Here is a 12,746-nt window from a genome sequence, read left to right on the forward strand (position 1 = left end):
CCTTGCGGCTTATGAGCGAATCCCTGTTCACCTATGCCCCGGGGGGAACCCAAACGGATTTGATGCTTGCTTCTTTTGCGCAGAGAGCAAAGTAATCTAGACGTCTTATATTAACCCCCCCCCCCAAAAAAAAGAAGTTACATACATAAGTTTAATTCAGTGAAAATGTAATGTAATGTATTGTACTAGACTGTCCTTAATATAAAAATTAATTAGAAATTGAATTTAGTTTCAAGTATAAGATCCATTTTGTCTTTTATTTTTTTCTTCCAAATATCTCTATTAATTGTAAAATGTTTTTGTCAAAAGGTAGTTCTAATCAGAAATTTTAGATAGACCAACATATATTTGAGACAAATAATTAACATAACTCATTTTCTTAATATCTTAAAATTAATTATCTTGCTTTTATATTATCTCTGGTCCTAATTATAAAATCTCATTTTGTAGTCTACAAAAATGAGAGGTTTATAATTAGGACCAGAGATAGTATTAAGGACCAGTTAGTATCATCTACAGTGTTCAAGTCACAAGGTTCACTTTGGACCATGGAAGAATGAAATAATTTGTGATTCTCAGTTTATATAAACCATCGATATAAAAGTACAGCGGTGTAACGAAATCAAAGGAAACCCATCGATATGTGTAAGCTGCCGAATAAAAAATATTGATTACTCAGAGCCCTATCTATTTGTCTAAACTAACCCAATAGACTGTCTCTTTCCATCTGTAAATGGCCGTGATGCGATCGAGCAGGGATCAAATCCAACATTATTAGAAGATTTAGAGGCAAAAATTAAACATTAATAAATTTGGAGAGGAAAATTCCTGGCAGGTTCTCAATCACGTGACAATTGCTAACTCTGTGAATTACTATAAATGCTGCCCATTAACCGATGCTTTAAACTCTGGAAGAAGAAAAGTGTGTGTGTGTGTGTTTGCTTAAACAAATACATGTTGTTTCACTATCTGGTCAGACTCTGTCGTCTATCGTCCCATTTTTTTTAATCACCCACATGATATTGAACCTGCTTTCCCCAGTACTCATTGCTACCCTCGATAAATTATACGTCATCATCATCAACCCACCATTACGGCACAGCTGCCTCCCATCCCTTTCTTGGAACTTTCTGTTTCTGCTACTACCATGGAGGGAGATAAAAAATCTCTCATCAAAATGCTACTCTTCGATCCTATTTATAAAATATTTATAATATATTTTATATAGGCAAAAAAATCTTAAACTGTATTAACTTTTTATTAAATATAATAACTTTCCAACTTTACTCTTATTTAATATATACACATTTCAAAAAAACTAGGTACATTATAATAAATAAAAGATAATATAGTATATTTATGATAAAAATTTAACGAAATAACTTATAAAGAGAATAAAAAAAATCTTCTCTCTCTGTATAAATAAAACCAGAGGAATATCAATTAGACACCATGATTTTGGATACTTGTTTCCGAATTGAGCACAAAATTTATTGGCATTTAAGTTGTTTATTTTATAAAAAGTTTAAAAAAAAATAAAAAATTTGAGACAAAGTCCCTCTGATTACTTTCCTTAATAAAAATTCAAATGGTGTAAGAATTTGCTCTTCCCATTAAACTCACATAAAGGTTGAAAGGCAAATGGGGGACCTTTGTTGCGCAGTTGTGTTTGAGCACGAGGATAAGCAATACCGACCATAAGACGGTGGGAGGAATCCGTTATGGTAGTTCAAAATGCAGGGTTCGTGGTTGTAAAATGGGATATGCATTCAGGCGGTGGTTGGTGACCGCCTCGTGTCGGTGAGGTGAGGCCGTTACGGCCCTCGTCCGTGCTCCTGATTGACAGCCTGGACTGACAACTTGTCAGTAATGATCCGTTCTCCAATTCCGCGTCCACTCTTGTCTTTTTCTCCACGTCATCACCACCCCACCACGCCCCAAAAAAAGATCCAATCACAAATTACACGCAAACCCATAAAACCACACGCCACTCATCAAACAAATATGCCTTCCAGCCTGGCTCGGTCAAACTCGTTCTCGACCCCGCGCCTAACCTAACCGTCCCTTTATCTCGCAACAAATTCTCGTGATATCCCCCTCCCCCCCACCACACTCTCTTCCGTTGCTAACCCCCATAACTGTTCCGAGTCAAGCTAGGAATTTAGCAAACTGCCCATTAGTAACTAAAACTACTACTATTATTTTCTCTGTTTCAGCTGAAACTTTAACTATATAATTTATTTATTTAACTAATGCCAGTTTCGTCGTCTCTTGGGTAAATTTTCATATCGCCCGAGATCTCAGTTGCTTTTTTCATATACCAAAAAAATCGATTTATTTCATAATATATAATTAAAATTATTCAAAGCCTTATACTATACCGCTGTATAATTTTTATTTCTCCCAGTAAAAACATAATATTAGTTTCTTGACCCGTAATATTTGAGTATAATCTTCCATGTATTTTATATCTAATTAAATATATTTACATATAAAACTTAATGATTGTTTTTGAAAAAACTCCGTGCCTGCGCGGCTAGGCCTGATGGTTATCCAGCTGTAACGTATGGAAACCGATAACTGAGCAACACCGGTTGCCCTAACGGCTCTAACCTCTTTTGGCTAACCGGCTGAGTCAGTTACGCTGACCCTCAGTTTATAAACCCGCCTACGTCCACTTTGCCCAGCCCTCGTTATCAGAGGAGGCTCCTCCTTCTCTTCACCCTCACCGCCTCATTTGAGTGATACTTAAAATTTTAAATTTTAAACTTAAATTTATCTCTTGATTTACCAAAGATTCGTAGGGTAGATTTCTTGATTCAGTGTTAGTGGTTAGTTCTTTAGCTTCTGTAGCTGAGGCTTTTTAAATCATCGACGCGATGAATACAGATTCGGCAACAATGGAGGCGCAACAGAGAGATGTGGATCGGGTCAAGGGACCATGGAGTCCCGAGGAGGATGAATTGTTGCGCAAGCTCGTGCAACGCTACGGCCCTCGGAATTGGTCCGCCATAAGCAAATCAATACCGGGCAGGTCCGGGAAGTCTTGTCGTCTGCGGTGGTGCAACCAGCTCTCGCCGGACGTGGAGCACCGGTCCTTCACGCCGGAGGAAGACGAGATCATCATCAAGGCCCACTCAAAGTTCGGCAACAAGTGGGCCACCATAGCGAGGCTCCTGAACGGCCGTACGGACAACGCGATCAAAAACCATTGGAACTCTACCTTGAAGCGCAAGTACTCGTCGTTGATCGCCGACGAAGGCGCCACAATCGACGGACCTCCGGAAAAGAAATCAGCCATCGTGGAATACGCTATGCCGATACAATCATTGCCGCCGGGTGGCCACTGTTACAGCCCAAGCAGTCCATCAGGATCTGATGTTAGTGATTCAGGTCTTCCTGTGGTTTCATCTTCGATGGCGATTCGTCCTGTAGCGAGAAACTGCGCAGTCTTATCGCCTTCACTGCAGGTCGAGTCACGCCCAAGTCCAATCTTCAACTTAAACAAAGACCCTTGCACTGATCTTAGTCTGTCCCCTTTGGGAGCCGAGTTGAAGGAGTCGCAGAAGATTCAGAATCCCGGTTCCAGGGCGGAGGCACCAGCGCAGTCCGAGAAGTTGTCGTCAATGGCGACATTTGGGCCTGATTTACTGATGGTGATGAAGGAAATGATAAGGGAGGAAGTGAGAAATTACATGGCGGGACATCACGATGGATTGTGCTCTGATCCTGACGGTGTGAGTGGTGGAATTTCAAGGGTAAATTGAGCAGAGTGATCGGAGTATAGTTGCCGAGCCACAGTTGCTGAAGCCGAGGTTGAAGGAGAAGCGAAGGTGTTTATTAAATTTGATTACGGGCACAGAAATCGTTATTTTCAGATTGTACAGATGAGGGCGGTGGAAATATCTGGGGAACGACGTTGGCAGAATTAGAACATTGGAGTCATGAATTATTATCCAGACAGTGAAGATAAAATGGCAAAATAAAGTGGAAATCACAAACGAAAGTATGCGTAGCTATTTTGTTCTAGCAGAACTACTATAATGCATTAGATTCAATTTTTTTAAAATTTTGAATTCCTGAACTCGATGTTTGTTATTGGAAAGGAACAACCGAACAAAACCTAAGAAGTCGCGCATGGTTTACTAGTAACCGGCACATTATGGTACGGTGTTCGTACGTGCCGTACGACATTTGATTTATTTATTTTTTTGCTTTTGGTTGGGCCGTTAAGGGAGTTGTTGGTTGTTGAGTTGACCATCGTATAAGGTCGTCGTCGAAGTAACAAACCCACTATGCCTAAAAATGAAAAAGAGGTAGCCCATGGATAATAGGTCCATTGACGCACATGGTTCTAGATGCTTCATATGACGGCAAGACCAGGCTGGGTGGCTTGGGACGGTCTAATGAACTCCCCAAAAAGGAAAAAAAAAAAACGCCCAAAATGAACCCCCAATTATTTTGTGGAAAAATTTTAAAAAAAATAATTGTTAAATTTTAAAATTTTAAATAAAAAATTACTACAAAATATATTGTTATTTATTTTTTTTAAAACTCAACAGTCATTTTTAAAAAAATCTTTTTTTTAAAAAAATAAAATGGGTACATTGATATAGACAGTTAGCCATGGTGATGAGAAAAGGGACAGGATTGATTTTGAGCAATAAAAGTCAAATAATTAGGCATGAGGGTTTTTTTTTTTGGGTGGCGAATCATATACTTATGCTTGATATAAACTTATTTAATAGGTAAAGAACTAGATAAATTAGTTCGTTATAATAAATATACTAACATGTTTTCATAAAACAGCGTAATCATATTCTTTAAGAATAATTTATTTTCACATTAATAATACTACCTCTATCCTCAATACTACCTTTGATTCTTAATACGAGATTTTGTTTAACTTTTATTTTATAAGTATAATACCTCAATTCACTTTGCCTATCATTTTTTTTCCTAAAGTAGTCATTGCTATAATAGTAGCTATAGTCAATACACTTGATTAGTAAAGATATTTTAGGAAAGCAAATTACAAATAACTAATTTAACTACAAATAACTAATTTAACTAGTAACCAGTTGACTAATTCAAGTAGATTAAGAAAATAATTAAGTTAGTTATTTATAATAAATAGATGTTGTCTTTCTTAAATTATCCTTAATAATCATGTGTATCAACTAAATCTACTAATTGGTTACAGATCTACTAATTAGTAAAACATTTAACATGTGTAACTAGTACAATGACAACCTTAAGAAAAAAATATATAAATATAAGAGACAAAATGAATTATGGTATTATATTTAAGATTAAATTGAATGTTAAACTAGCTCTTATATTAAGAACAGTAAGTAGTACTTCTAACAAATCATTTCCGTTCTGGAACACGAGCTAGAAACAACAGCAAATCCATTGAGAGAATAATAAAGAAACCGAATTTCATTATGCATACCACATTAGCCATTGTAAAAAGTGAAATGAGAATGTCTATAATTTCACTTTAGTATCAAAACTATGATCTGTACAGGTACCATCAGAGTTTTGCAGTTCACATGTGACCTCACAACTCTTCTAATTGAGGACTGAGGAGGTTGTGGGCTGAGACCTCAAGTGACATAAAGAGTGTTTGCATGGGTTCTTTTCTTAAGGGAATAAGTTAGGGTGGGGGAAAAGATCTATACAAACATTACATAAAATCAGCATATCAAAATGTATAAAACGATTAGAAGTTTTGTTTGGAAACGTTGTAGTGCAAGGGGCAGCATTTCTTAACAAAGTGCTAATAGTATTTTAACTGTTTTGCTCGTGTGTGGTGATAGATTATGACATTTAGAAAAGCCATACTCATGCAATTCGGACATGGGTGGGCTTAATTTCAGGAAGCTTGAAGTAGGGTTGCACAAAAAAGTTTGGAACCCAATCAACCTGGCCCGACCGGCACAAACCGGTCCGACCCGGTCTAAAAAAAGTAACCCGATGAGGAGACAAGACCAATTGAGTCAGACTAAAATACTGGGTTAAGGACTGATGTGTCAGACCATATGGTCTAACCCGGTCCAGGTAACTTGTTTTTTTTTTTTTAAACATCTATATGTGTTTAATCATTTAATGGATATGTTAAATTTGAGCCCAACCCAACAAGCAATCAACTTCTCGACCTTAACATACTTTTCCCTTTCAGTCTATAGCTTCAATGACTGATGATGATTTAAAGGAAGTTTAGTATTAAAATTGGGTTATTTGAATTTTTGTTTGTTTGTTCTTTTATTTTTTTTTCACTGAATGTTGTCAATATTAAATATGATCTTATTTATTTTGTGATACGTAGATCATGTAAGAATCTCATCTTCCCAGGAATAGCTATGTTTATTTAATTTTAGATAAGTAAAAAGAATGGAAAACTCTATTTATTTAATGGAAAAAGCTCAATATACTTTAGAACGTTTGGAACAAAGTAGCAAAATATGCTGTAAAAATATTTTTTTATTAAAAAAAGCATCAAAACACCTATGAAATGAAGTTTAAAAAAAACAAAAACAAAAACAACAACCTGGACTAGTCTGGTAACCCGGTGGACCAAGTCCAACTCGATCCTGGTCCCGAGCCTACCTAGACTGGACCAGACTACAGACCAAAATGTCTAACTCGATGCTTTTTTAGACCAAACTTCAGACTGATGCTTAACCCCCATCCAGTCCGGTCTTTGTGCACCCCTACTCTGAAGTAGGAGCAGCGGCGTCACCGACGAGAAGGTCCAAAGATGTTTCTTTGGCTGTTTGAATGTGTTTCAGAGCAATTTGTCCTCCTCTGTGTTAAGGATAGCTTCATTTTCTTCTCCCAGGGCAATGTGCATTTGGAAGAGTGGAAATGATCACGCTGCAAAAAATGACCCATTGTGTCTTTTGTCTCTTCTTTTTAGGTACGGTTTTCTCTCTGTTGTTTGATTTGTTCTTTTTTTTTTAAGCTTTCTTATGGTTTGTGTTGTCATATTCTTTCGCATGAATTAGTTTTGCTTAGCGTGGCTGGCTACAGCCTATAGTGATTTATTTTACTCTGGAAGTTATATTTTTACAATTTTCTTATGTTTCTTCTTCCTTCTCATGCATGGGTTCTTGGGGCTACCACTAGGTTTGCAGCATTGCCTTCAAAGAGATTGGGTTCAACAGAGCTAAGGCTTCAAACTACCGCTCCCAATTGGCCCTGCTTTAATTGTGACAAACAAAGTTGGTCATTACCAGCAAGTATTGATCCAAGTAGAAGGGACTTGGCCCTTTAAATATTATGTCCTGGGTTCGATTATTGGGATGGTATGTATGAAAAAAATACTGTTAGGAAGGATCCCTGCTACAACATCTGATAATATCTTGAAAGATTAGTTTCTTACAGTTCGAGTAGAAGGATATTCTGGGCAAAAAAAAAAAAAAAAAAGAGCTGGTCATTGCATTTTCAATCCACAGGAACGGGCTCGCTTGTTTTATTGGGCCTGTTCTTTATTTGGGATGTTATAAGGTGATGTTTTTGTATTGGATATGTTTTATTCTACAAATGTTTATACTCCTCCGTCCTTATTATAAGACTCATTTGACTTTTATTTGGTCCTAATTATAAGACCCCCAATCCATTTTATCTCTTATATTTATGTATTTTTTTCCAAGATAATCCTTCTAATGATAGTTTGCCAATATCTAATTAGCAAGGATATTTTAGAATGACAACTTATTTATTATAAATAACCAACTTAACTTACTTCCTTAATCTTCTCAAATAAGTCAATTGGGTCTTATAATTAGGACCGGAGAGTATTTCCACGTAACTCACGCAATCATTATAAGGTCTCGTGTCTTCCCAAACCCCCCTCCAAAAAAAGAGAAAATTGGTAAAAAAATTTCTGTTTGAAAATTTAATTGGCTAAAATGACCTGAATTTGAGTATGTGCAAGTATGATCTGTGAATGTAACATATTTTGTGCTGTGTGCAACATATCTTCCGTTGTATGCAAATGACTTTTGTATTGATAATTGTTGTATATAATTGATAATATGTTGCTCACAGCGAAATATATGTTACACTTACGGATCATAACTGCACTTGGTCAAATTCAGTCCTTTTAACCAATTAAATTTTCAACCAGGATTTTTTTTATCAATTTTTCCAAATATATATATTTTATTTCTATTAATGAAATTTGTTTGATAAAAAATTCTAATATATATATTTCCCCAATATTAAATATGAAATCTAATTTATAATGCAATTTGAACTACAAACTAGATTTTATATTTATACTTAGAGGTAATAAATAGTACTCTCCGGTCCTTAATATAAGACCCATTTAACTAATTTGATTAGATTAAGGAAATTAGGTAAGTTAGTTAATTATAAGAAAAGTGACACATTTTTCCTAAAACACCATAATCATCTTTCTTAATACCTCTCTCCCCTCTTCTACTTGATTATAGTTGAGGGAGTATCCATAGGGGTAATTTAGAGAAAATTGATAAATATGAAGAATGGGTCTTATATTTAGGACCAAAATCAACTCAAAAATTGAGTCCTATATTAAGGACCAGAGGAGTAACATTTAAGTATCATAGCTAAGCTACTAATTTCTAATTAAACTCTTTCAAATTTAAAGACTAAAGGTGATCTCGAATCAATTACTTACGTCATCCCTTTTTATAATCAACAACTATTATTGTCCTTTTGTCCCCAAAATAAGCAACAATTATAATTGTTTTAAATTTTTGTAGCAATTTTTATTTTACCTCATTAATTATTTATGTTAATATTTCATATATTTATTATCACATTTCCCAAACCATCATTTCTCTCTTTAATAATTTTTTTTATTATAATAATTTTCTTATTCTCTTTCTTATACTCTCCCCTTATAAATAAGGGTATTTTGGAAAAGAAACTTTTAATTTTTACTTATTTATTACCTTTAACTAATTTTTTGATTTATATAATGGAGTTTTATATTACTTATAAAGAGAGATGGAGAGAGTAATATTGATAACCCTACCGCTAGTAAAATTTGTCAGGAGGGAACTGTTATTAATTAAATTAAACTTACTACCGTGACTGTCTTTCCCCCCCCCCCAAATTATAGATGGCGTACCAATAATGAGTCAGGTGATCTGAGTCCAGCTTGAATGTTGAACCCGGAAACCGGCCCACCTTGCTCTTAGTCTCTACGTCATCGTCGTTTTTACATTTTACACCTTCGCCATTTGAGCTCCGGGAGAAGGTCCGAGAAGGAGATCGCTGCCCAGGCTTTCGGACAATTCTCGATCCTCCGCGCATCGGCAAGACAGCGAGCGACGATGTTGCCCACAGCCTCCAAAGGACGTCCCTCCTCCTCTTCGTCTCGAGCTAATCCCATGTTGCTTCAGTATCTCCGCCGAATTGTCAAGGTTCCCCTCTCCCTCTCTCTCACTCTCTGTCTGTCCTTAATTATCTTTCTTTCGGTGGATCTGATCCTCACGAGTATCCAATTGTCTTGCTCCTCAGTTGATTTCATGGAATGGTATTCACTGGTGAAATGAGACTATGAATCTTGCTTTGATATGTGAGTTTTTAATTATTTTTCCTCTAGAACATCGAATTCTGACTCGTGCAACTGAAGTTCCCGGATGTCAGTGATTAGGCTAGAGGGTGGTATTGTTATTGATTTGAGGTTCATACTTCCTTCCATAGTTTATCTGCGATTCAGTCCCGCTCGTTTAAAACGGCTATCGTAATCGATCAGAAGAAATTTGATATAACTCTTGGTACGTATTATATCACTGGATGACTAAATGGTTTAACTTGTATGGTCTAGCAAATAATAGCTTTATCTCCTCCCCTGCTCCTTTCTTCGTCTCTTGTATTTATTGATACGAAGTGGACTATGAAATGATTTCTGGAGTCTCTCAAGCTTTTACCCCTCAGACTTCTCAGATGCCTTGTTTCAAGCATGCTACAGATCGACCGTGGTTCTTCGTGGATCTAGAAGACAACATAATAGAACTTTCATTTGCCCCCACTCTTCAAAGGGAAAAATGAATATACCTTCCACACTTACTATTCTTTGACCTACATTGTCAAATGTTGAATGGAATTGATCTATGATGAGATATCCCTGGCAATTGAGGAGGAGATATAGGTCCTGTTTGGTACAAAGTATTGAAAATGAGGGATAGAGATTGGGATTACAATTGAGAAAAATCATTAAAATATTATTTAGCATCAGTAATTGTTTGTTAGATGGGACTAGGCAAACTTATTGTGGTATTTCCCAATCCCGTATACATGGGTTTGTCTAATCCCATGTAACAAATAATCTCTCATACTAAACATTTTTTAACAGATTTTCTTAATCTCTACTCCTCATTTTCAATTTCGTACCAATGGACCATAGAGCATGGGCATAACCTGCCCGGGCATATAATTGGCCGGAAAGTATAGAAAGGAACAGTTTCTTTATGATTGCTTTTTAATTCTACTATGATGAACATTTGATTTGGACCGCGGGCTCCTCAAGAACTATGATGATTTTAGCCAAATTCTTAGTATGTATTCAACAAGTGTCCCCCCCCCCCCTGAGCTCTGATCTTACTGGATTAGCTTTTTTTTTGTTGGATTCCATTAGCTCAAGCAATTTGTATTGTAAATTATTACTTTAGGAAGTGATGAAAGTATAATGAACCTGATTTTATTGAAGCATTCTCTTTACTAGCGTGTTTTTCAGGATCATGGGTGCCCTGTACAATTTTTTTTTTATTTTAAATACCATGTGTTGTACAAAAGTATTCATTGATTGGATGATAAAAAATCCAGCTTCTCTCTCCCTTTCTATTTTGTTTAGCTTAATTCGTAACCCTTTGCCAAAAAAGGGTTAAGCTGCTACTTTTCTGTTTGATTTGAATTTTGCTTAGTATAGATTTGTGACTGAATTCATTTTAATTAAATTTCTTAATTGGAGAAGATGGGTTTATCCTTTATGCTGTTGCTACATTTTTTGATAGAAGTGCATCAAAGGGGTGACATCACAATTAGCAATGCATGCTTTTCTAATTTTCTTTTAACTATCCTTTAGTTGAAATGATTGTTTGTTTTAATTTTTTGTTTGTGATTGTTTTTGTTATTTCAGTGGCAACAAATGGATATTGAGTATACTTTCTGGCAAATGCTTCACTTGTGCACCTCACCAAAAGTTGTGTAAGTATATATAAAATCATTTATACTCTTTCCCCTTTTGGATTTGAAATTCATGTATCTATTTTTATTAATGCCTTGTTCATTATGCAAATCCACATTATGATCAATCAAGGCTTAGTCGCTACTTACCCCTTGCACTCCTTGTACTTGTGATTAAGTTATCGGTTTTTCTGATTGCTTTTCTGGTGCATGCATTTGATGTGGAACTGGATGATGGATGTAGCTATCAGCATACTAAATATCACAAACGTAAGTTCACTTCACATGAACATCTTATTGGTTTTTATATATCTGTATGTTTCTTTTTCAACAACCATTGGTCCAACAACTTAAGTTCAGCTTTTATTTACTTGGCTATATGAATTATTTGGACTGGAATTGTTCTGGCTCATACTGTCTAAACATTTTAGTATATGCTGTTATATCTTAAAAACATTCATTAAAAATCTTCCATACGTAACGCATTTGAGTTACGTTTGGTGATGAATGATATTGGCGATATCAATATTTGATCACAATCATAAACGATGTTATACGCAGTAATTTCTCTTTCTTTTTAAACTCATTTGAACTTTCAAGTATAATCTAGCAATGATTCATTGCAGAGAGAAATTTTTTTAGGAAAAAAGAAAATGTGTTTTAAATCTTCAGTGAACAACCTTTTATTTTGCACAGGGAGTAGAAAATCATCTAACAATGTGAAAAATAGTAATAAACTAAAGACTAAAGGAAGTGTAATTGGTTTTTTTTCTTATTTTTTTGGCATCAGAAACCAAGAATCAATGGGCACGTGACGACCCTGCTTTTGTTGTGATCTGCAGCCTTCTTTTGGCCGTTGCAAGTCTAGCATATTGTGCAGCGTAAGTTTGCTCTACATTTGTGGTGCCATCTCTTCATACTTATACATAAGACAAGTAGGTAAAATTACTGTAATTTTGTAAACCTAAATCAATATGCAAGTCCTTAACATTTGTGTACATAACAAAGGGTCGTTTCAGTTTTTTAACATTCCTTTAAAAAAAAAAACTGCCTTTTTATAACATTTGCCGTGGCACCTCTTCATATTTATACTTCTCTTATTTTGGAATATTGCTGTTTCTGAAGTCATGAATCACAATGGTTGATGGCTTCGGGTTTAGACATTTGATGACCTTCTTCCTGTTGAGATCAGTGATACTCTGCTAATATTATTATCTCCTTATCACTTCAGGTATGATCATAGTGCTGCACATGCACTTTTTGTGTTGTATTCTCAGTATTGGTTTTTCACTTTTTGGTGACTGGAGTAGCTCTGGCAACTTTTTGTTGGTAAAGGATACTACCCACACACATTAAGTATATCATCCTTTTCTTCTGAATCACTTAATCCTGATACAATAACAGATGTATCTTTTGACCCCTTGTGATCTCCAGGTTCCTGACTAATTCCTATCTTCGAGAAGAGGCTCCTAATAGTTATGTAGTTGAGCAGCGTGTTGAATGGTAGGTTGGAAAATGTTGTTTCCTGCATTTCGTCATGGATGGCTGAAGAAGTCAATCTT

General features: G+C 35.7%; 1 protein-coding gene and 1 pseudogene across 1 annotated transcript; both read left to right on the top strand.

Annotated features, from left to right (window-relative positions):
- Positions 1 to 2,705: 2,705 nt before the first annotated feature.
- LOC114725335 (transcription factor MYB77-like) lies at positions 2,706 to 4,069 on the top strand. The gene has a single exon (XM_028911834.1). It carries the CDS (start codon positions 2,880 to 2,882, stop codon positions 3,765 to 3,767), a length of 888 nt encoding a protein of 295 aa, XP_028767667.1. The 5' UTR covers positions 2,706 to 2,879; the 3' UTR covers positions 3,768 to 4,069.
- A 5,108-nt stretch (positions 4,070 to 9,177) lies between these two features.
- Positions 9,178 to 12,728, top strand: LOC114725341 (protein unc-50 homolog; annotated as a pseudogene).
- Positions 12,729 to 12,746: the final 18 nt, after the last annotated feature.

This window comes from Neltuma alba, unplaced genomic scaffold (assembly GCF_004799145.2).
Source record: "Neltuma alba isolate B1F8T4 unplaced genomic scaffold, ASM479914v2 tig00012244_pilon, whole genome shotgun sequence".
Classification (NCBI taxonomy): Eukaryota; Viridiplantae; Streptophyta; class Magnoliopsida; order Fabales; family Fabaceae; genus Neltuma; species Neltuma alba.

Excerpts from the sequence above, each read along its gene's own strand:
- LOC114725335 (XM_028911834.1), top strand. The coding sequence starts at position 2,880 with ATGAATACAGATTCGGCAACAATGGAGGCGCAACAGAGAGATGTGGAT.